Source organism: Lytechinus variegatus, chromosome 8, assembly GCF_018143015.1.
Source record: "Lytechinus variegatus isolate NC3 chromosome 8, Lvar_3.0, whole genome shotgun sequence".
In the NCBI taxonomy this organism is placed as follows: Eukaryota; Metazoa; Echinodermata; class Echinoidea; order Temnopleuroida; family Toxopneustidae; genus Lytechinus; species Lytechinus variegatus.
This window is the reverse complement of record NC_054747.1, coordinates 25,048,247-25,074,330: the sequence shown is the minus strand read 5'-3', so window position 1 is coordinate 25,074,330 and position 26,084 is coordinate 25,048,247. Positions and strand designations below refer to the sequence as shown.

At 35.7% G+C, this 26,084-nt stretch overlaps 1 protein-coding gene across 1 annotated transcript; it reads right to left on the bottom strand.

Annotated features, from left to right (window-relative positions):
- Positions 1-865: 865 nt before the first annotated feature.
- LOC121420228 (proline hydroxylase buaE-like) lies at positions 866-25,032 on the bottom strand. The gene is made up of 7 exons (XM_041614790.1): positions 24,477-25,032; positions 23,816-23,934; positions 19,603-19,672; positions 17,906-18,022; positions 8,781-8,963; positions 1,811-1,921; positions 866-1,168 (listed from the first exon to the last, which is right to left on the bottom strand). The coding sequence occupies exons 1-7, from the start codon at positions 24,630-24,632 to the stop codon at positions 980-982; spliced, it is 945 nt and encodes a 314-aa protein (XP_041470724.1). The 5' UTR covers positions 24,633-25,032; the 3' UTR covers positions 866-979.
- Positions 25,033-26,084: the final 1,052 nt, after the last annotated feature.

Here is a 26,084-nt window from a genome sequence, read left to right as displayed (position 1 = left end):
TTGTTACAACTATTTTGTTCCTGATGACTCGAATGTTATATTCTGATTTTTTTGTGTGTGTACAATTCTTTTTGTATTATGAATAATTATTTATTTGACTTTGTGAACAATGTTTTGTTAATATACTATTGTATGTATGACTTTGAACTGAATGTTTAATAAATACTACTTCAAAAAAAAAATGCTTTGGTGTGGCTTCATGCGTTCATTATGCGTTGCTGGGACATTGTCGGTTGTAACAGAGGGCCTTGGTTTAACTTGTCATAATAGCACAAAGTCACTTTCAATGACTACCAACAAACTTTTGACAAGGCCCAGCGGGCATTATGAATGACTATTTCGCAATTGGGTGGCCATAAACAAGTCTGCTTTGTAGCTGTAGTCAATGCAATCAGTCGTAGAAAAATGTTAAACGATTATTAAGGTTTATGTTACCGGCCCCACCCCAGATCAGTTTCTATATATAATGAATAGCAATCAAATCATGTTTCTTTAAATGGATTATTCCACCATGATAAAAAGTTGCTCCAACAGAAAAGGGTTGCGAGTATCAAAGAAGCATACCGCAAAAACCTAGAGCAAAATCCGATGGAAAAATAGCAAAGTTCCAGATATCTATAGCCCTACATTATCCACGCACAGATTTTGCTTTCTTTCTTAAAACACACGAGCAGTCACACATACAGTCTGTGTATGAATGAGCGGGCGATGATGTTGCTAGACATGATTATTAGGCCTAATTCTAATAAAAATACAAATATTTATTCAGGACCTATTTATTTGTACCTTATTTCTCAATAATCTGTGTGTGGGGGGGGGGGGGCAATTGAGTTTCCATTATTCTTATACACACACACAAATATATATATATATAACCTTTTTTAATATAAAGTATTACATTTTAAAAACGGAAAATCTAAGAATATTTATGACGGCGAAAATAATATGACTGGTTGCCTAAGATGAAAGACACCTCTTATTAATAATTCTTAGCGTGGAGTCCCTGTAACTGTGATAAGAGATATTCGGTGCTTTCTATTGGAGGGTACTTGCTTGACTCATCAGTGCATTCAATTATGACGTCATTATCCGGGTAGCCAAAAAAGACCAGGGACTGGCGATCATGGTCAAGTTCCATTTGATCACTTTGGATAGCGACGCGATGTTTCTAAAAGAGAGGACAAATAAAACAAGTTTATTTGGTATTCATATCGTAAACTATTAGGTATGTTTGATTACGAAATTAGTTTTGATCTCTCTGATGTTTTTTAAAGCTAATGAATGAAAAGGAAGAATGCTATTTGAATATGAGCAGGGGCCGAATGCTTTCAGTAATTTATCGCAAAGGTGGGGGACAAAAAAAAGTTTTACAGGGAAATTTCAAGAAAGAGAGAGAGAGAGAGGGGGGGATAGAGATGTTTGAGTGTGTGTGTGAGGGGGGAGAGGTGGAGAGACCGAGAGAGAGAAAGTGTAGGTAAGAAGGTCGGGGGTGGTGATAAAATCCATTACGACTCAGAAGAGTACCTCTTTCAAGGGATATGATAGGTGCAACTATAACGGCTATCATTGCCTCTGCTTTAGCTTGATGAGCAGCTTCGAGTGCTCAATGCATTCAAGGAATTAAGGCCAGGGGCCCGTTTCATAAACTACCATGACAACCTTTATTTTGATTGGCTACTGAGCCCTGTTGCCATGGTAGTTACCATAATGGCAAAGTTTCAACAGTTGTAACTCCTTATGAAACGGACCCTGGTACCTATACACCTCATCTGGGTTGAACTCGGAACAATGACGAAAAAATCAAACTTACATTCGCGACCAGTATATCAGACGTCCATCTCTGCATTAGATCTCCGATGTTAACAACCACAGTGCCCTCTATCGGTGGTGCCGGTACCCAATTGTTGTCAACAGTTTTCACCTGAAAGAAATCGCGGTATTAAATATATCCATGTAATCATTCACTCATAATACATAATATGCAGTAATATGACACGCTGGATTTTTAGGACAATGCTGAAGGCCTAATATTGTGACGATTGCATTAGTCCAGGATAGGCCCCATAGAAACTTGACCAAACCTTGTTTTTTTTAAAAAACAATATTTTTTTATGGTTTCTTGTCAATTCGAGGGTGCTGATTACGAATCTGGATGATGCCACTCGTGTAACCTTGAGCATTTTCTGCAAATTGGCAAAATCCAATATGGCCACCAAAATATGCAAATTACCCATGAAAATCCTAAAATTGTCCGAACATTGGCTATGGAATGCATGAAAGCGTGTGGCAGGAGTAAAATACACTCTGAAAAAATAATTGTTGACAAAATATTTATTTTCCTGATATTCAAAATGGCCGCCATAGTCCATTGTATACTCTATTATGTACAATATAAATAGGGTAAACCAATTTTCACAAAAATGAGCACTAAACCGCAGAAAAATGCGATGTATGAACGAAGTAATATATGCCAATCATCATTACTAAAGAGATATATCATTTATTATGTCATTAATGGGAACATTTCTGTATTTTGATATCTAAAATGGCAGCCACTGGCCCAAACAGTATTGCGTACAATGGAATGGGGGCCGAACAATTCACAAGAGTGATCACAGAAATGCATATTATTAAGATTAAACGAGTGAAATATTGACTAAAAACATAACTGTTAACGAAATATATTATTAATATGTCATGTATGTGATGTATGTTGTATTTTGATATTCAAAATGGCTGCCAAAAGCCCTAAAAGTATTATCCACAATGAGAAAGTGGGCAAAGAAATCACAAGAGTAATCACTAAAATGCATATATGTGTGATAAATTAATGAGATACTGTTTAAAAACATATTTTCTAACGAAATATATCATTCGGGTTTAAAGTGTGTGTTAAATACCGTATTTTTACTTTCAAAATGGCCGCCAGAGATATTAACAGTATTATGCACAATGCAAAGTGGCAAACCAATATTCACAGGAGTGAGCACCATAAATGCAGGTATTAGTGATCTATGAGTAAAATATTGTCTGAAAGCATAATTTCTATTTAGCAGTAAAGAGATATCATTTATTCTGCCAGTTTGGTGATAAATACTGTTATTGGAAAGTCAAAATGGTTGCTACAGGCCCTTACGATATTATGCACAATATGAATGGGAGCAAATTATTTCAGCAGAATTTGGCTTTGCTTGGCCAGATGGTGCCAGGTAAAAATGACAGAGGTAATAATGGCAGAGTTAAAAATGGCAGATACTGAGGCAAAAATGGCAGAAGTAAAAATGGCAGAGGTAATAATGTCATAGGTAAAAAATGGCAGAGGTAAAAATGGCAGAGGTAAAAATGGCAGAGGTAATAATGGCAGAGGTAAAAATGGCAGAGGTAAGAACAGCAGATAAAAAGAGCAGAGGTATAAATGACAAGAGGTAAAAATGGAAGACGTGACAATAGCAGAGGTAAAAGTGGCCGAGGTACACTATTAGAAAAAACAGTAGATTCTACAGAAGAAAAATAAAAAAAAACAGGTTTTACAGAAAAAAAAACAAATATTTTTGAAGATTATAATAACAGGAGGGTTTTCCACAATTTTTCTACAATTTTACAGAACAGATATGTTTTTAAAAAGGGGAAAACAATTTTATTACAATAAATTTGTATCGGTACATGCACAAAATACCAATTTTCTGTAAGTCTATACAAATGCATGCATGTAGGATTACACAGTGCAGTAGCTAATTACCAAGAGGGTGCTGCTTATGGTGTACAAAATACACAACAGCACTTCCGCTTCCAAGGGTTATAACCATCAAGCCGTCTATATCATATTGGATGCAATAGTAAAAAAGGTTCAGGGTCTTCTTTTATGCAAAGAATCTGAACCAGACGGTACCCCTCGATCGACCCCAAATTGGTTTACCAGTCAAGATTATTATTGATTTTCATAATCAGTTACATATTCAGTGCCAAACCTGGGAATGCATGCTTATAGTCATTCAAATATTTAACAAGAATAGTACAGACGACATTACAAATTAGGACATAATATTCAACCACAATCATTCGTGACAATTTCAAGGTCTAAGCTTTTCCTGCTATGTTCTTTTCCCACCTCTAACCCTCTCTGTCTCTCCACCTCTCTTATGTCTACTCTTCCTCCTTTTTGTAACGGTAAACCTGGCAAAACTTTAGATATAAAAAAACAGCTAGACAAAAAGTAATGTTATAAAATGATGAATGAGAATAGTGCAGTTTCATTTTGCTCCTGAAGAATTGAATGAAAAAAATATTTGTCGTTTGATTTCTTTTTAAAAAGCCTTCACGGTACACCTCCAACGAATTCGTAAATAGCATTGTTAGGCCGATAAAGACATAATAATATGATAAAATGCCTAACCGTGACATGCACTTCTAATTTAATCTATGTACATGCGGGGGGCTTTTTGACAATTCATTGCATCGGGGTTTGAGGCTGGCCATATTTTACCTATAGCTGTCATTTTTACCTCTCCCATTATGACCTCTGCCATTTTACCTCTGCCATTATTACCTCTGCCATTTTTACCTCTACCAATTTTACCTCTGCCGTTATTACCTCTGCCATTTTTATCTCTGCCATTTTTACCTCTGCCCTTATTACCTCTGCCATTTTTACCTCTGCCATTATTACCTCTGCCATTTTTACACCGGGCCGGCTAGATGGTGATGTATGAGTTAAATATCGTCTGAAAACATGATTTATAACAAAATATATATTATCTTATGTAATTTAGGTGATAAATACTGTATTTCAACATTCAAAATGGCGACCAGTGGCATAAAGAGTATTATGTACAAGGGCAATGGCCGGGGGAAAAAAGTGACAAGAGTGAGCATTAAAATGCATATAATTAAGATAAACTAGTGGAATACTGACTAAAAACATCATTGTTAATATGCCATTTATGTGATAAATGCTGTATTTTGACATTCATAATGGCCGCCATAATCCCTATATTTATTATGTACAATAACTTAAATATAGATTGCATAACAGTTGGAAATAATGTAGTAAAGCAGACCATGGTTGCAAAAAACCTTGGTGTCTGGTTTGACTCGCAGCTAAACATGGAAACCCACATATCCAAAACATGCAAAACTGCCTTTTATCATCTCTACAACTTACGTCATATCCGAAAATATTTAAGCAGCACATGTATTAATACACTGGTCCATGCATTTGTAACAAGCAAGCTGGATTATTGTAATGGATTACTTTTTGGCTTACCAGATTCTCAGATAAACAAATTACAGCGTGTTCAAAATGCATGTGCGAGACTCATTTGTAATTCCCCCAAATTTTCCCATGTAAGGCCCCTACTCAACGATCTACATTGGCTTCCAGTACGTCAGCGAATCAAATTCAAAATAATGCTCCTAACATATAAGATACTACATGGCATGGCCCCCACCTATCTCAGTGAACTCCTTAAATTAAAATCACCCACCCAGTCTTACAGGCTTCGTAGTTCCCATGACACAATGCTCCTCAGTCTCCCACCATGTAAAACAAAGATCACACTAAGTGACCGTGCCTTTATCAGTGCTGCACCCAAACTCTGGAATAGTCTCCCTTCCTCAATAAGAAATGCATCCTCTGTCAACTTATTTAAAACCAAACTGAAATCCCACCTCTTTCAAGATAGTTTTTAAAAAAGAAGTCACTTTTTCAGGTTTTTGGTTATGTATTTTGTAGAAATGATTAATCTTTACTTATTTTCTTCGATTAATTCAGCGAACTTAATTTTACTTCTAAATTTTTTGCATATCCTGTTAATAATTGTTTTTTCTGTTTATCTGCTTTGTATTGTAATGCGCAGTTGAGTATATCCAAATAGAAATTGCGCAATATAAATTTACAATTATTATTATTATTATTATGCGAATGGAGAAACTAATTTTCACAAGAGCGAGAATCATAAAATGCATATGACTGTGAAATACGAGTAGAAATATTGCCTTAAACATGATTTCTAACTAAATACATCACATATTGGTTGTGGAGGTAATAAATGCTGTACTTTGAAATCCAAAATGGCTGCCATAGGTCCTAAAAGTATTATGTACATTGTAACATTGGACATTTGACTCTAAATATTGCCTATAATTGTGAATTCTGATGCAAGGGTGAAATGTTGTCTAAAACCATGGTTTCTAACAATATATATCATAATGCCCTGTATTTAAGGTGATAAACACTGCATTTTTAAATTGAAAATGGCCACCATAAGCCCTTATCGTATAATATACAATTTGAGTGTAGACAAATAATGTTCACAAAACGGGCATATGGCGGCCATTTTGAATGTTGAAAAACAGTATTTACCACCTAAATTACATAAGAGATGATATATTTTGTTATAAATCGTGTTTTCAGACGATATTTCACTCATACATCACCATTTGGCCAAGCAAAGCCAAATTCTGTTGAAATAATTTGTTCCCATTCACATTGTGCATAATATCATAAAGGCCTGTATCGGCCCTTTTGACTTTCCAATAACAGTATTCATCACCTAACTGGCAGAATGAATGATATCTCTTAATATAAATTATGCTTTCGGACAATATTCTACTCATAGATCACTAATACTTGCATTTATGGTGCTCATATTGGTTTCCCACTTTGCATTGTGCATGATACTCTTAATGTCTATGGCGGCCATTTTGAAAGTAAAACTACAGTTTTTAACACAAACTTTAAACCTTGATGATATATTTCGTTAGAAAATATGTTTTTAAACAGTATCCCATTAATTTATCACATATATATGCATTTTAGTGATCACTCTTGTGATTTCTTTGCCCCTCCTTATTGTGCATAGTACTTTTAGGGCCTTTGGCAGCCATTTTGATAATCAAAATACAACATTCATCACATACATGGCATATCAATGATATATTTCGTTAACAGTTATGTTTTATAATAGTCAGTATTCCACTCGTGTAATCTTAATAATATGCATTTTAGTGATCACTCTTGTGAATTTCTTGGCCCCCATTGCCATTGTACGCAATACTGTTTGGGCCAGTGGCGGCCATTTTAGATATCAAAATACAGAAATCTTCCCATTTGTAATATAATGAATGATATATCTCGTTAGTAATAATGATTTGCATATATCACTTCGTTCATACATCGCGATTTTTTTTGCAGTTTAGTGCTCAATTTTGCGAAAGCTAGTTTTCCCTCTTTATATTGCACATAATAGAGTATACAATGGACTTTGGCGGCCATTTTGAATGTGAGGAAAATAAATATTTTGTCAAAAATTAATTTTTCAGAGAGTATCTCACTCCTGCCACACAATTTCATGCATTTCGTAGCAAATGTGCGGACAATTTTAGGATTTTTATGGGTAATTTGCATATTTTGGCGGCCATATTGGATTTTGCCAATTTGCGGAAAATGCTCAAGGTTACACCAGTGGCATCATTCAGATTCGTAATCAGCACCCCCGAATTGACAAGAAACCATTAAAAAATATTGTATATGTAAAAAAACAAGGTTACGCCTCTTCTATCCTGGACTACATGTCCAGCACGAAAAATGTGCTTTCTTCGAAGCATCCGTCAGGTCGGGGAATAAGTAATCGGCTCCGCTTTTGATAAAAGCCAACCTGGTTTCCGAACGGAATAGTTTTCCAAGTAACAAAAAAGATATCCCTAGATGATAAATAACCAAATGATAAATCAGATTTTCAAAGTGTGACCAGATATTTATGTACATTACTTTTCTGAAATTAGAGAATTCGGATCACCCCCCCCCCCACACATACACACCCCTCACTGACGCGATGTTTCAGAGCAAAACCATAACACTAGTTTGATTAATCTGTTCATTAAAGTCTCGTCCTGGATAATAATCCGCCGCATGATATTTCCATGCGCTATTAAATGAAAGGTCTTGTGTTCAAGTACAGTCCAAGGCCGTTTCAAGTTGTTCGTAAGTTAGGAGCGCCTTTAAAGGTCAAGTCCACCTCAGAAAAACGTTGATTTAAATCAATAAAGAAAAATCAGATAAGAATAATGCTGAAAAGTTCATCGAAATCGGATGTTAAATGAGAAAGTTACGGCATTTTAAAGTTTCGCTTATTTTTCACAACGGTTCTATTTACAATTAGTCACATGCAAATGACAGAATCGATGATGTCCCTCACTCAGTATTTTCTTTTGTTTTTTATTGTTTGAATTATAAGATATGAATTTTTACAGATTTCACAATAAAGACAAACTTGACTAAACCATTAAAAGTTAAACAATGGTATAAATTCAACATGTTCATGGAGAAATAAAACTTTGTTTCACAGGACAATGATGATAAAATTAGAATATTTCATATTTACCATTTACCTCATCACCTGTCGTTCTTAACTTACGAACAGCTTTATGAAACACCCACCCGGAATATACCAAATAAATATTGATTTCACCTTTTCACCTTAAAAAGTGGTATCCCTTATTTACATCCTTAAGAAATCATAACAATTTCCCTCGGTTTCGAGTGTATTATAAGTATGAAATGAATTTTCACTCAACAAACAGCTGGGCTTGGACGCGCGTAAACCGGAGCTACAGGAGTTTAGGTTTCGAATTCAGAGCTGACAAGAAGTCAAGGACTAAAACTGCTGTTTGATTCACCAATTTTCGACAAAGACTTTTGGCCATGACGGGCATTCGACAATTATGTTTTTGAATCCTCCGCACATAATCACTATGCAAAAAAACATATTCTGTCAGCCTACCTCTAGACCGGGATTGTTTTGTATAAGGAGGGTAATGCCACCAAAGTCAGTATGCTCTCCGCAACGGAGTTGACCCTCTTTTATTTCTACACCCTCCAGAGAGGGGTAATACGCACTCCTCAAGGTTGTATGACTCTTTGATGTTCCCGCCAATTTGAATTTGTCTTGGAAGAAGTGCGGGTCCTAAAGAAACAGAATAGGAGAAAAGAATAATTGTTTTAAATATCGGTTATGGATTACTAAGATTAGTTCTAGGAAATTATTGCATTCAACTTGAAAATTCTAAACACAAACGCCAGAGTTTAGAATGTAGAACGCCCAACATCTCTATATTTTGTTCTATATATAGAAAACTTTTTATGATGAATATTGAATAGTTGAATATTATCATTTTGACATCCTTGTTAAAAAGCATATTTCTTTTACGGAAGGTAAATCTAGACCTGGCTGTAGACTAATCAGTTACTCTTTAAGTTCAGTTATGTCTAACACACCCCGGAACACACCTAAGGTCTACTTCAGAAAAAGCTGCCCACCAGAAAGTGGTCACAGCTGTCATCAAAGATATTCTCTCCAATGATGATTTCCTTGCCATTATCGAGAAAGCCATTGATAAACGTTTTTCAGAATTAACTAGAGCCGTTGAACATCTTGAAGGCCAGATCCTTGAACTTGAAACAGGAAACAGAGAAATGGAGCACAAAATCAAATCTATGCAAGGCAAGCTGGATGGGCAGGCTGCGATCATCGACACTTTGAAACATCACGCGAACGAGCAAGAACAGTATTCCCGTCGCAACTGTCTCAGAATTTTTGGCATAGAGGAAGCAGAACAGGAGAACACAGATGACCTCATCGTCAAATTATCCAGTGAAGTGTTGAATGTTCCTCTAACCAAAGGAGACATAGACAGAAGCCATCGCGTGTCGTTCAAGCAGAGGGAGCCTGAATCTGCCAACAGACGTCCTCGTCCCCGCCCAATTATAGTAAAGTTCGTCTCATACCGTACTCGCCAACTTGTGATGAAGAGCAACCGCGTAGCGAGGATTTCATTTTGGAGGGGGCGGTAAATGCACGCGAAGCGTGCCAACACTTAAAGAGCGCGCGAAGCGCGCTTCGCGCGCCCTAGTTTCCCCCTCCCGCGCGAAGCGCGAAGCTTTTGGTGTTTCATAAATTAAAATGAAAAGGAGCCGTCTCTCTTGTCTCTAGTGCCTATTTCAGCTCCAATTCAGTTGACTCATTGTGATTTTGAACATTGTTTTCATGAACCTTAATTTGTTTTCAAAAAGTGATTGTGAACGCACAAAAAAGGAATACATTGGAGGAAATTAAAATAATAATACCCTCGCGCGAAGCGCGGAAGCTAAAGCGTTTTATCAGTTTTTTTGCCATGAAAAGGGTCCCGACTAAAGGGTCTTCTCAAAGATATATTGAATACTTCCCTTGGAAAGATCAGATTTGATTACAAACAATTTAGCGACAGTGCATATCTTTAACTCGCAAAACAGAGGAGAAGAAGTGTATATATGCCGGGAGAAAGATATTCAGCCCCGCGCAAAGCAATGAAACTGTGAAATTTCAAAGGGCGGACGTTTCATCAAAATAATGCAGATATGTCTAATACCACCATCGGCTCTAATTAAAATGATTTTCTAAGATTATTGAACTTCTTTATGAGGAAATAGTGCGCAGAAAGTTGAAACTTCTGTGATTTATTTAAATTAAATTAAAAAAAAGAGGATTCCTAATTTCTTTGACTTATCCTAAAGTGCTTCATTTTGAATAATAAAGAAACTTAAGTGTCATTCAACATTTCAAACTGAGGGCGCAAAACAGGGCAGGAGATGAATGTGAAGGGAAATGACATGAAGTTTAATAGAATTTGATAAAAAAATTATATTGTGCTTCTTTATTTAATACGACGCGAATTTTAGGAACCTGTTTGCCCCAGAATTATGGTTGTTTGGTAATGAGCTGAAAAGCAGGAGAAGTTGACTTTATGGAGGTGGAAATTGATATAAAATTTTACCCGCCCGGAGCCGACCCGACCAGAAGTTGCGCAATCAATTTAAAAAAAAGATAACTTCATATACTTTGGCATAGCCTTACTCTAATTCCATGCCATAATGGATACATTTGAACTTTAACCGGTAAGAAACACATATACCTGAGGTGGAAAAACAGGGTTAGAGAAAGGGTGGGGAAACAATGGAGAATTGCAATATTGTCATTTAACCGCGCGCAGCGCGGAAGAAAAATTCATATATAAATTTAGAGCAAGAGTGATGGAGTTTCTCTTTTAAGAAAAAAAAAGAATAAAAAGAAAAAAAAACACAAAGCTACCTTTCTCCCCTTTCCTCCCTTCCCTTTTTCTTTTCTCCTCTCTTTTTTCCCTTCTTTTTTTCTTTTTGGGGACGTTTTGGGGGGCGACCGCCCCCACCGCCCCCCTGGCTACGCGCCTGATGAAGAGCCGGAGAAAGTTAGCTGGAAAACGAAAATCAATACAAGAGGATCTGACTAGAGCCAATGCACAACTTCTCAAAGAAACAAGAAACTGTCCTCATGTAGCAAACTCATGGACCAGTGATGGACGTATAATCGCCCTGATCAAGACTGACAGAGGAACTGAAAAGGGGAGCATTTTGAGTGTTGGTGATCTTAGAAGACTGGACAGTTAAGTTAATCAGTGATCAATTTAGCATTTTGCTCCTGGCTGCATCCGCATCTGCATCCACTTTTGATTTACGTGAACATTTTTTTTTTGTACATTATTTTGATCCATTTTAGTCTTTTTTTTCCTTGTCTACATATACCTTTGATATTTTCATCTACCACATATTTTTTAAACTCATTTTTATTGTAATCTACCCTCCTATTTTATTACGGTCACTCTATAACTTGTTTCTTCAAAATGACATGTAATCTTACAAAACACCTACAGCAGTATACATGTATGCAAGAAGCTATCTTTTGCTATGATAATGTCTGATAGATTACCTTTTGAATCTCCCTATATAACCCCTAGTGAATTAAATGCTAGTAAATAACGTATGAATAACGACAATTCACATGAATTGTCGGAGCCTTAAGAAACATTTTGATTCCCTAAATGTATATCTGGACTGTTTTGATAAGAAATTCTCATTGATAGGTTTGACTGAAACCTGGTTGAAAGATGATGATTGTTCTTTTTTAAATATGTATGATTATGCCTTTCTTGCCAAAAATCGCTTGTGTAAACGCGGAGGTGGCGTTGGTATTTATATTAGAAATGACATTAAATTTATAAGACGTACTGATTTTGAGATAATGGATGATGCTTTAGAATACATCTGTATTGAAATCATTAATTATCATATGGATCAAAATGTGTTAATATGTGTCTTCTATAGACCTCCAGATAAATCACTTCCAACCTTCTTTGAAATATTAGAGAAAATATTACAAAATGTTTTATCAGAAAAGAAGAAATGTTCTTGGAGACTTTAATATCAATTTATTGAATAATTCAGTAACATCTGATACTTTTTTAGATTTATTATCGTCATTTTCATTTTGCCCTTTAATTTCAAAGCCTACCCGGGTTACTACTGAGAGTGCTACGCTAATAGATAATGTTTTTACCAATGTTTCTAACAATGTCTGTCTTTCAGGAGTACTTACCTGTGATTTTAGTGATCATTGTGCAATATTTTCTATTTCAAAATTCAAAGAGTGTAATATACCCAATTAGAAACGCAATATTAATTCTGATTCAATTTCGCACTTCTGTACAGAATTAGCCCAACAAGATTGGACATACATTGAGGAGTTAAGTGATGTAAATGACAGATTTAACCAATTTTATAATAAATATAAGGAATTGTACAATGAATGTTTCCCTCTTAAAGAAATTAAACGTAAGAAAAAAAAAGAATAAACCATGGTTTAATAGCGTACTGCGCAAAATGTGTAATAAGAAGCATAATCTATACCGGAAATATATTAAAAACCCAACCTTATATAAAAAAAAACAGGTACAAGGAGTGTCGAAATGCTTTTAATACTGAATTAAGAAAGTGTAAAAGGCAATATTATGTAAATAAATTTAATCAATTAAATGGTGACATGAAAAAAACGTGGCAAACAATTAATGAAATCATAAACAAGTGTAAAACCAATGTGCAATGTACAATGATTAAAGATAATAATGATGTAGAAATAGAAGATGCAGAAGAAATTGTAAACCGATTTAATAGTTATTTTAGTACAATAGGATCAAAGCTTAATAATGATATGCCTTCAAGTGACATGGATTTTTTTATTTTATATGGAAAATATAGTAAGCAATTCATTGTTCATGTCTCCAGTGAGTATTGCTGATATTATTGATGTTGTCAAAACTTTTAAAATCAACAAGAGCCCAGGGTTTGATGATATTAATATTGACGTTTTTAAAAAATCTATTTGTTTTATTTTACAACCACTGTGCAATATTTTTAACTATCCGCTTGATTCAGGAATATTTCCTGATCACTTGAAAGTAGCAAAGGTAATTCCGGTTTTCAAAAAGGGTGAAAAGGCAAGAATATCAAATTATAGACCAATATCTCTTTTATCTATTTTTGCTAAGACATTCGAAAAAGTTGTCTACAATAAATTGATTAATTATATAGAAAAAAATAACATTTTGTATAAAAGACAATTTGGTTTCAGACAGGGTCATTCAACAAGTTCTGCTCTTTTAGAATTTACCACTAATCTTGCCAATGTTTTTGAACAGAGAAAATTTTTAATTGGAATTTTTTTAGATCTGTCGAAGGCATTCGATTGTATTGATCATGCAATATTACTGAAAAAATGGAATATTATGGCATAAGAGGAAATGTTCACAAATGGTTTGAAAGCTATCTTTTTAATAGGAAACAATATGTATCTATAGGAAATGTATCATCTAATGAATTCATTTTAAACACTGGAGTTCCGCAAGGATCGATACTCGGCCCGCTGTTGTTTTTATTATATGTTAATGATTTTAATTATGTAAGTGACCATTTCCATCCAATTATGTTTGCAGATGATACTAATTTATTTATTTCAGGTACAGATTTAAATGAAACAGTCAACGTTGCAAATTCTGAACTACTAAAATTTCATGGATGGTTTTTAGCTAATCGTTTAACTATTAATTTGGAGAAAACATCCTTTATGGTCTTTAAGTCAAAAATTTCTACAATAAATGACGCAGTACAAAAAATTAAAATTGGCAATTGTTTTGTTAAAAAGGTAGAGCAAACTAAATTCCTAGGAATAATAATAGATGAAAAACTCACCTGGAAAAATCATGTAAATAACATCTCATCAAAGATTGCCAAGGCTGTCGGTATGATCAACCGCTTAAAGTTCATTGTTCCTAGGAAAGTACTATTAATGTTATATAATACAATGATATTACCCCATCTATCGTACTGTAATATTGTATGGGGAAATTGCGGAATAACCATTTTAAATAGATTGTATATACTTCAAAAGCGTGCAATCAGAGTAATGTGCAATGTTCCACCTCTCAGCCATAGCTCTCCTCTTTTTTAAAAAAATTAATGTTTTAACAGTTTTACAATTAAATCAAATGCAAGTTGCAATATTCATGTACTCTTATTTTAAAGGTTTATTACCGTCAATTTTTAACAATTCATTTACTAAGAATAGCACAATTCATTCATACAGTACTAGGACCAAGGGGGATATACGCTTACCCTTATTGAAATTGAATTTTTTAAGAACTACCATTATATTCATAGGTACTAAATGCTGGAATAGCATCCCATCTGAGTTGCAATCATGTTCTACATTGTCATTATTCAAAAGAAAATATAAATTTTACTTACTGCATAATGACCTGTAATATGCTGCATGTCTATCTATCTTTTCTCTTTCTCTCTTTCTAGCTTGTCTTTCACATCTTTCTTTTTCCCATACTTCCTATCTGTCCCTTTTTAAATTCTATATTTTGGGGTATACCCTCGATAAGCCCTTGTGGCTTTTGGTATTCCCTCCATATTCAATTTGTAATGTATTTTTTGAATGTATTTCCCCTCCCCCCTTAAATTTGTAACCATATTCATCTTTGTAATATTTTTATATGAAATGTTTTTTTTTGTTGATTTGCTGATTATGTATGTTTTTATATTTGAATATGGAAATAAATGAAATGAATAAATGAAATGAAGGTCAAATTCTATACATACTGTATATGTATAGATATTTTTGAAAATTATTCTATAAAAACAAATAGAAACAGCGCCATACAACACTATGAAATATCGCCATTATTATTGTGATCATCAACACTACCATCGCGATCGTCATTATCATAACCATCATAATCATAATCATCGTCGTAGTCATCATCATTATCAGCATCATCATCACCACCATTAATATTAATCGTTGTAGTCCAGGATAGGCCCCATATAAAATTGACAAAACCTTGTTTTTTAATATATACAATATTTTTTATGGTTTCTTGTCAGTTCGAGGGTGCTGATTACGAATCTGAATGATGCCACTCGTGTAACCTTGAGCATTTTCCGCAAATTGGGAAAATCCAATATGGCCGCCAAAATATGCAAATTACCCATGGAAATCCTAACATTGTCCTCAGATTGGCTGTATTGAATACACTATCGTGTACAATATGAATAGGGGAAACTAATTTTCACAAAAATGAGCACTAAACTGCAAAAATCGCGATGTATGAACGAAGTAATTTATGCAAATCATCATTACTAATGAGATATAACATTTGTTATGTCAAATATTGGAACATAGATGTATTTTGATATCTAAAATAGCCGCCACTGGCCCAAAGAGAATTGATGTACAATGGCAATGGCCGGGGCCAAAAAAATGACATGATTGAGCATTAAAATGCAGATTATTAAGATAAACGAGTGGAATACTGACTAAAAACATAATTGTAAATATGCCATTTATGTGGTAAATGCTGTATTTTGAAATTAAAAATGGCCGCCATAGCCCCCATATTAATCATGTACAATGGGAATAGAGAAACTAATTTTCACACGAGTGAGAAACATTAATCATGCATAAAACATCCATATAAACCTGTTGTACGAGTAAAACGTTATTTGAAAACATTTTTTTTAATCATCGCATTTCTTCTTCCATATAGGTGATAAATACTGTATTTTGACATTCAAAATAACCTCTAAAAGCCCTAAATAAATTATGTAACATGCGAACAGGGAAACTAATTTTCACAAGAGTGAGAATCATAAAATGCATATAACTGTGATGTACGGGTAAAGATATTGTCTTAAACATTATTTCTAACTGAATACATCACATATTGGTCGTAGACATGGTGGAGGTAATAAATGCTGTACTTTAAAATCCAAAATGGCTGCCATAGGTCCTAAAATTATTGTATACATTGTAACATGTGACATATAATTTTGACAGAATTTGGCTTTGCTTGACTCTAAATATTGCATATAATTGTGAATTGTGATGTAAAGGTGAATTATTTTCCAAAACAATGGTTTCTAACTATATATATCATAATGTTGTGTAATTAGGGTGATAAATGCTGCATTTTTAAATTGAAAATGGCAACCATAAGCACTTATCGTATATATACATTTTGGGTGGAGACAAATAATGTTCACAAAAAGGGCATATGACAGCCATTTTGAATGTTGAAATACAGTATTTACCACCTAAGTTACATAAGATATTATATATATTGTTATAAATCATGTTTGCAGACAATATTCCACTCATACATCACCATTTGACCAAGCAAAGCCAAGTTCTGTTTCAAATGATTTGTTCCCATATTGTGTATAATACCGTAAGGGACTGTAGCGGCCATTTTTTTTACTTTAAAATAACCGTATTTATCACCTAACTGGCAGAATAAATGATAATAGAAATTATGCTTTCAGACAATATTTTACTCATAGATCACTATTACGTGCATTTATGGTGCTCACTCTTGTGAATATTGGTTTCCCACTTTGCATTGTACATAATACGGTTAATGTAGATGGCGGCCATTTTGGAAGTCGAAATACAGTATTTAACACAAACTTGAAACCTGATTATTATATTTCGTTAGAAAATACGTTTTTATACACTATCCAATTAATTTATCACATATATATGCATTTTAGCGCTCAATCTTGTGATTTCTTCTCTCCCATTTCTCATTGTGTATAATACTTTTAGGGCATTTGGCAGCCATTTTGAATATCAGAATACAACATTTACCACATACATAGCATATTAATAATATATTTCGTTAATAGTTATGTTTATAGTGAGTATTCCAATTGTTTAATCTTCATAATAAGCATTTTAGTGATCACTCTTGAGAATTTTTGGGCCCCCATTGCAATTGTACGCAATACTGTTTGGGCCAGTGGCGGCTATTTTAGATATCAAAATACTGAAATTTTCCCATATATGACATCAAAATTATATATCTCGTTAGTAATGGTGATTTGCATATATTACTTCGTTCATACATCGCGATTTTTTGCAGTTTAGTGCTCATTCTTGTGAAAATTAGTTTTCCCTATTCATATTGTACATGATAGTGTATACAATGGCCTATGGCGGCCATTTTGAATATGAGGAAAATAAATATTTTATTAAAGATTATTTCTTAAGACTGTATTTCACTCCTGCCACACAATTCCATGCATTTCACAGCCAATGTGAGGACAATTTTATGATTTTCATGGGTAATTTGCATATTTTGGCGGCCATATTGGATTTTGCCAATTTGCGGAAAATGCTCAAGGTTACACGAGTGGCATCATTCAGATTCGTAATCAGCACCCTCGAATTGACAAGAAACCATCAAAAAATATTGTATATATAAAAAAACAAGGTTATGCCTCTTCTATCCTGGACTATTGTAGTCGACCTCGTCATCACAATCACCAACAAAATTACCACCACCACCGTTGCCGCTGCCGCCGCCACCACCATTATCACTGTTGTTACCATCATCATACTCATCGTCATCATCGTAATTATCATCGTCACCATAATCACCATTGCCATTAACATCGTCACCATCATCATTGTCGTCGTCATTGTAACAATCAACTTACTTGGAGTTTTAACCCTCTGGCTACGACCTCCATCACTCTAAGATTAAGGGGAACCATCGCATTGAAGAGCTCGATAAGAGACGATTTAAACTCAGGTAGGGCGTCCTCTGGAAACGTCTAAATCGAAAGAAAAGTACCCATTTACCTCACCTGGGTCGAGTGCAGCTCACTGTGGATAAATTCCTTGCTGAAAGAAACTACACCATGGCTGGGATTTGAACCCACGACACTCTGTTTCAAAGTCCGAGGACTAATCCACTGGGCCACGACGCCCCTCCAAGAGAGAGAGGGAGATACAAAGCATTGTACAGCGCGTCCCAAAAAAAATGTCCCTCTGACATAGGACTGAATTAATTCTAAAATGTGGTAGGATTCTCAAATAAATGTTCATGAGTAGAAAGCTCATTTCATGTTCTAACTTTAATGAAAATTTCATTGGTCGCGCTTCAGCGGTTTTGAGTACACACTCTGTTACGTAACAGTGGTGCATTTTAGCTCATTCCAAGTTTGCAGCATTGATGCATTTCTTCATTGTCTATGGTATGTGAACCCCATTCTTACATCCAGGATCTGAGCAGGGATAATTCCCTAATCATATCTAGGCTCATCAAATCATAAACTTGAGCATGTTCAGAAGGAAAGGAAACATAAAAAATTAAGTTTGTTTGATGATTGATAAGGGGAATCGGTGCACCAACGTGAAAGAAAATGTGAATGATGGATGAGTGAAATAAGCTGAAAAGGGGGGAATCAACAAGTTAAACACCCTTTGCAAAAGGAACTATACCAAATAAAATTTTGACTTTTTTCTTTTAAAAAGTTACACTGGATTATTGAACTTGACCTCAGTAGCTAATTAACTAAAAAAGTATAATGAAAACAAAAATGCAGTATTGTTGGAATTGTGCATGAAACAGACATGACCCGTCTCAGTCATTGTGCATCTCCCGTTTATCAAACATGAAATGAACTGTCGATACTGATTTTGCCCTTCTGAACATGCTCAAGGTTGTGATTTGATGAGCCTGGTTAGATCATGGAGATTTCCCTGGTCAGATCAGGGAATTCCTTGGTCAGAACAAGGAGATAGAGGTGATATCTCCTTGGTCAGAATGGTCAAAGGGGGTTGATATGCAAGAAAGTGCAGAACACAAAGCAGTGTTGCATGCATATAAACTTGGAATGGGTTGAAAAGCACCATTGTTATATAATAGGCTGTGTATTCAAAACCACTGAAGCAAGACCAATGAAATTTTTATAGAAGTTAGAACATGAGATGGGGTTCCTATATCTATACATTTCATTGAGAATAATTTTAATTTTGGAAGTTATTAAGCCGCATATCAGAGGGACATTTTTTTGGGACGCGCTGTATTTGTGAATAACTGTGATAGAGTAAATAAGAAGAATAAAAAAAAATGTTTTATATAAGGACCACCGCCTATTACCCCCTCCCCATTCCGCCATGGCCCTGGGGAAGCTGGGGTGCTGCGTGTGTTATTTTTCATATGCTGCACCGCCTGGTAATCTTTTAGGTATGATAAATGGTCGAAATGTAACAGAATAGACCTATATTTAGACCTATATTTTTTGTTTTTGTTTTTCATTTTAAACCAGCACTCCCTGTAAAAGAATATCTTAAAAGATAAAAAAAAACTGCATACCGCCCTTTACAATCTCTCTATCATGTTTATTACCTTTTCTCCGGCCGCTGGGCAATAGTTGAATACTTCTTTCAGATCTTTGAAATGTACATCAGGATTCGACCTGAACATTAAAAAGAAAATATATTTTTACTTGAAATTTTTAATGAAATACGAAAAATATTTTAAAGTGACTTATAGGAGATAGAACATAGAACTGGATACAATGGCCTAAGCCTGCGTTCAGAAGTATTTATAAGTAAGGGTCTTTTCACACGTAAATCTTGAATCATCTCTGTAATGATGATTGCAATTCGTCTTTAGAATGATCGGACCTTTCACACGCTCATAGTCGATTTGACAGTCCCATAGGCTCAATACACCAACCTAGAAATGTTCTTTCCGATGAAGTTTTTTTCTTGATTCGTGTTCCTATGGGGTCCTAGAACAAATTCATCTTGGTTGCCCAAAGTTGCCGTTTGGGCAATTTTGCTAATTTGCATAAATCCAAAATGGCCGCCACATGCCATCTTAAAGACGTAACTTTTGAACCCTTTGCCCAAAAATGATGAGTAATGACTCTAATATTGGGATGTAGAATCGATTTCTTTTATCATTTTTGCAATATAAGGTCATCTTCAGGTCAAATCCAAGATGGCCGCCAGATGCCATCTTGAAAAATTGACTTTTGATCCCCTTGCCCTAGAGTAACGAGTAATACCTCTGTTTAGGGGTTTTGGGGTGTGAAGAATCTCTTTCTGCTATATATTTTTCAATATAATGTCATCTTCAGGTCAAATCTAAGATGGCCGCCATATGACGCCATTTTGAAAAAAAATAACTTCTAATCCCTTTGTCCAAGAATCATGAATAATACCTCTTTTCGAGAATTATTTGATTTGTTGATTCCATTTCTGGTAACAATTTTGCAATATACATGTAGGATCATTCAGATAAAAAAGAAGGCCGCTAAATGCAATATTAAAAAAAAACTACTTCTCGAGACTACTAAACCTTGAACCTTGAAGGAGTACTCCCTCCCCCAAAAGTACACGCTCTCCTAACATGCATAAAGATTGTTCCTATTATGTGTAGGAGCTCATGTAAAGGGTATATCAATAAGAATAATTCATTTATTTTAATTTCCCCATTTTAGTGGTCAAGTCCGGTCTCAGATGGTTGATATATTTCGGCATTAAGCACTCACCTTAGAATAATACCATCCAACGTTTGGGCTATGACCTATTTCGGGAGTTCTCATTGTTTTTTTTTTATGTCCAGCCATATTTTTCTCTTGAAAGGACTTCAAAGTTTTAATTTTTTTATAAAAAAATTGACTTTTCGTCCTGACAAAAGCCTTTGACTTGGTCAGCATGATCGATGCACTCTGTATCGATGCCTCCTGTAGAAGATAGGGTCCCCAAGACTGATCCATGAGCACAGTTTGATACAATGCTTGAACATCTGGTAGCTTCCCTCAGTTCCTGAGAGCAGTAGCGTGAAGCAATTAAGCTGCGCCTGGCCTCTCCATGCTTCCTCAGTATACATTTGGCGGATGCACAGAAGGCATCTACATGTATATCCGTACTAGAGCAGATGGGAAACTCTGCATGATCAACCGGCTTCGTGCCAAAACAATGGTCACGATGATTCTCATTCGTGAGATGTTGTACGGCAACGACGTCGCCCCTGCCTTTCATAAAGAAGCGGGAGTAGGCCTATAATATAGCCACCTGTCCTGTGCATGTAAGGAGTTTGGATCACCCATCAGCCTGTAAGACAGAAATCTTGATAGACTCAAGACACTGACTGTTCTCCAGATATCTCTATCAACAGCGCGCACTAGTCTGGTTGTGGTGGACTCGCTTCACCTACCTTGGATTGACTATCTGTCTCTAGCTCCCTTTCACTGGACAAGGAGATAAGCACCATGATGGGAATATCTGTCACAGCCATGGCCAAGCTACTGAACGGAAATGAGTTCTTAAAAACGTACACCGATCAAGAAAAGCAGGTAAACACCTTCCATATCAGCTGCCTCGGAAGTATCCTGCCCGTGAAATGGCAGGACAGAGTGAAAAAGGCCTAAGCTTCAGCGTACGTGCATGCTGGCATCACTAGCTTATTCTCGCTCATTACTGAGGTGCCTCAGGTGATTTAGAGCATGTTCGCCTTATGAAACTTTAGCAAATCCTAGAATGGATTAGACAATGTAAAGTGAGCTATGTGATTGGTCCCAGATAGATCACACCTCTGTTATAAACACACCTGCAAACGTGACATAAATCTTGGCCGGCATAAACATTAACACTTTTGAAGCTGTAGATGATAGTCGCCATCTATGGAGAGCTAAGTACAGGGGTCAATACGTCAGAGAATAATCAGAATGCTACAATGTCAGGCCAAAGACCAAGGAGGAAGGCTAGGGCAGCATCTCTATCTGAACCTGTCTCGTCGCCATCCTCTTTTTATCCGTACAAATTTGCTTTAGAGACTGCCACTTTAGAGCGGAGCTCTACAGCCACTCTCGAAAATGTAAACCCTAGCGACCGTAGACGAACTGATGCCTACATAATCATTGGACACTTTGATTTCGAAAAAATATGCCCAAACCTAACAAGTATTCATTCTAAGGTGAGCAGTTAATGTCGAACGTCTGACAACATCTCAGATCTGACTTCTCCTTGAACTAAAAATTGAGAAATAATAAAAAGAAATGGGTATTCTTACTGAAATCCCCTTACATAAGCTCTTACACTATAAGCCTAGTAAAGTAATTTTTCAAGATGGCATTTGGCGGCCATCTTACATTTGATCCGAAGATTATCCTTTATTGCAAAATTACATCAGAAATTGAATCAACATACCAAATGACTTACGAAGAAAGTTATTATTCATGATTCTGCGGGGCAATTGGTTCAAAAGTTGATATTTCAAGATGGCGTCGCCTGGCGGCCATCTTGAATTTGACCTGAAGATGACCTTACATTGCAAATAGCAGAAACAGATTTTACACACCCCAAAACCCCTAAGCAAAGGTATTGCTCATCATTCTGGGGCAAGGGGTTCAAATTCAATTTTTCAAAATGGCATCTGGCGGCCATCTTGGATTTGACCTGAAGAAGACCTTATATTGCAAAAATAATATTAAAAATGGATTCTACACACACCTAAACCCATAAAAGGAGTTCTTACTCATCATATAAGGGCAAGGGGTTCAAAAGTTGTTTTTTTTAAGATATATGTGGCGGCCATTTTGGATTTATGCAAATTAGCAAAATTGCCCAAACGGCAACTTTGGGCAACCAAGCTAAATTTGTTCTAGGAGTCCATAGGAACACGAATCAAGAAAAATACTTCATTGGAAAGAACATTTCTAGGTTCTGAACATGCCAAATCGACTATCACTCGAAAAATTTGATTTGAATTCGAATTCCCGAGCATAGGCGGTATGTGTGAGCCCCCCCTCCACTTTTTTCTAAAACCTTGTACAAAAACGTAAAAATAACCATATGATTGTGATTTTTTTTGCATGGTCAGTCCCCCCCCCCGCCCCACTTAGAAAACTGTTCCGCGGCGCCTGTGTGTCCTTGGTGACTTGTCAATCAAGCCACCTTACCACAATTTTAGTGAAACTGGAATTCACCTCCAGAGTAGAATTTGAATTCGTGATTGTGATTAGCGTTCGTGATTCTAGTTTGGTATAAACGTGCTAAAAATGGTCGTTAGCCTAATTTTTCATTACGATTATTTTACCGTGTGAAAGGGCGGTGAAAAGTTTAATTTACCAGAAATTAGAATGCGAATTGAAAATCCAAATTAGATTACTAATCACTCAAATATTTCCGGTGAATAAATATTAAACATGGTACTTCATTTTTAAGATAGTAAAAAAAATGAAAGAAAATAATAAAATTTAAATTTGCCTACCTTCATCATCTCCGGCTTCTAATTCTTTTACTTTGTTTAATTCGTCCCGTCTTCTCCACCTTCTTCTTTGCCTTCTTTTTCTTTTTTCTTTCTTCTTCTTCTTTTATTTTGTTTTCTTCTTATTCTTCAGCATTTTCTTCTTCGTCTTCTGCTCATTGTCTCTGTTTCCTTTTCCTCTTTTTATCCTCCTCTTTTTCCCTTCTCTCTCATTTATTTCATCAAAACAAACCCAATTCCCTGTTTATATACAGTATATTTTATTTATGAGTGATTTAGGTGTGAGCTCCCCATGTATTCATCTTCTCTTGTATTTTGTTACCCCTTATATCAATCTTACCTTTCCTCCTCCATTCGTTGGTACCCATGCATGTTTATACCCTTTGGTCCAGCATATCTGTGTTTTTCTTCCCCTGGTAATGAGTAGAACGTCATGGAGGAAGAATAGGCATCTTTAATCTAAATATAAGAAGGGGAATGAAAAGCACATTTTTGTCGAGGTTATATGGTGTTCCTTAAGGAACCATATTGTCACCATTGTTTTTTAAGGTTCATAAATTTAAAAATAAACCCATTGTGGCTCAGTGGATAAGTCTCCGACCTTTGAAACACAAGGTCTGGGGATCAAAACTCACCGCAGCACTCGCGTCCTTTGGCAACAAGTTTCTACATTTTTCTATCCAGGTACAGTAACTTAGTAGTAGGTAGAATTGTTTAAATGCTCGAGCGTCCGATCAGGGTAGCAGTTCAAAGTGCTGTGTTTTTATCGTTATTATTATCATTAGTAGTAGTAGTAGTAGTAGTAATATTAGTATTATGATTATTATCATTATTACTAATTATTGTTGTCATCGTTATAATTATCGTTATTATTTTCATACCGTTCGAGTGCTCCGAGATCATATATATATATACATCCCACAACCCTTTCTTAATATCAAAATATGCATACTAATTAAGTCGGAAACCAACCAATGTTCCAAATAAAGTTATTCCCTTACCTTTTGAATTGGGATCCCGACGTTCTTCAAGTACATGAACCCAATGGTAGTAAGAGCTTGATGAACTTCATCAATAAGCTTCTGAAACCTTTCTGGATCTGGGCTCTCACGATCCAGACTGTACGCTGAAAAATCAATTAGAGGCACTTTGTCCATCGTGCCCAAAGTAGATCAGAGTATCCTCGCCCAAAGTGAGTGTCTTTTTGCCAAGGTTTAATTCACGGTCGCGGGTCCCCGGTTTGACGGTTCAATAACAGATCGACCAATCTAGTTACAACGCTATTGGCATACCATCGGTCGGTTTAGTGAAATCAGTTTCGTAACATGTGGATGAACCGGAACAAAGTTCGATGAGTGCGTATGTATAGCGGCCTTTCAATAAATCTGGAATTTCGCTTATCATGCTCATGGAGGGTGTCAAGTTTTAAGCTATAAAATCTCACGAAAATTAACCTATATATTTGCTACTCTTTGGAGAAAATCACTCCAAAGAAGCCCAAATACACCAGTAAATTAATTATCATCATTGTAAGTAACAGGCGGGCAAGGGGCAGCCTCCCCCCCCCCACCCGGCGGGTTCCACCCGGTAAATACAAATACGGGAAAAGAGAAAAGGAAGGAGAAAAGAAAGAAAGAAATAAAGGAAAAAAGGAAGGAAAGGAAGGAAGGAAGGATGGAGGGAAAACTAAAACATAACAAGGGGGAAATGAATAAAGCGGGAAAAGTAAGGAAAGAATAACATACGAGAAAGAAAAAAAATATCCTGTGCGATTTGATTAAAAGTAGCACTGGCGTACAGATGGAAGCCAGGTTTGGTCAATGGCCCGAACCTAGCTTCCATCTTTTGAACTTTTGGTGGTCATTAATGACCCCCGAAAGTTCTACAACCATGAACAAAAAAGAAAAACGAACAGTGTAAAATATGTTGTTATTTTATGAATATCATGTCAAAATCTATCTCAAAGTTAGATAATCATGAATGTGTTTTTCTCTCGCTCACTTCGCTCGTTCAGGACTTATATGACCATGTTTTTGCCACAAGCGCCATACCACGTCCCATCTTTTTTTATTCATCACGCTTATGCCGCATAAAGTTTGCCTCTATTCTCGCACACGATCATTAAAAAATCCTTTTCACGGCAGCGTACAGACAAAGAAAAACAAAGCGAAATGGAAAGAGAGAATGGTGAAGTATAATATCATTTTCTAATCATTATGTCAAAATTTGATCTTTTGAGATAAAAATGTTGAATTTTCGGCTCGCTCGCTCGCAACCTTTTTTTTCATAATAAAGATTGCTCGATACGCCATATCTGCCCCCAAAATGTTTGCCTCGTTTCGCCACTGCCAATTCATACCATGATGACCGAGAATTTTTGGGCTCCTGACACCCCCCGGCCAGCGACCCCTGTTACGCCCCTGCAGTAAAGGCCTTAAGAGTTTTAACGGCTATAATTTTACTGCAAACATTTTAACACGAATTCTACGCAGTTCTTTTTGTATTATTATTATTATAAACAATCTGTGATAAAGTTGTTTTTCTGTTTTTATTATAGCAAATGATTTACAAATGATTATTTGGTGATTGCAACTTACATAAACACAAGT

What these genes read in the sequence shown, in the direction of transcription:
- LOC121420228 (XM_041614790.1), bottom strand. Translation starts at nt 24,632, where the DNA reads ATGGACAAAGTGCCTCTAATTGATTTTTCAGCGTACAGTCTGGATCGT. An exon ending in CCAGAGGGTTAAAACTCCAA is followed by an intron (nt 8,964 to 17,905) that starts GTAAGTTGATTG and finishes CTGTTTCTTTAG; the next exon opens with GACCCGCACTTCTTCCAAGA. An exon ending in AAAACAATCCCGGTCTAGAG is followed by an intron (nt 1,922 to 8,780) that starts GTAGGCTGACAG and finishes GATTTCTTTCAG; the next exon opens with GTGAAAACTGTTGACAACAA.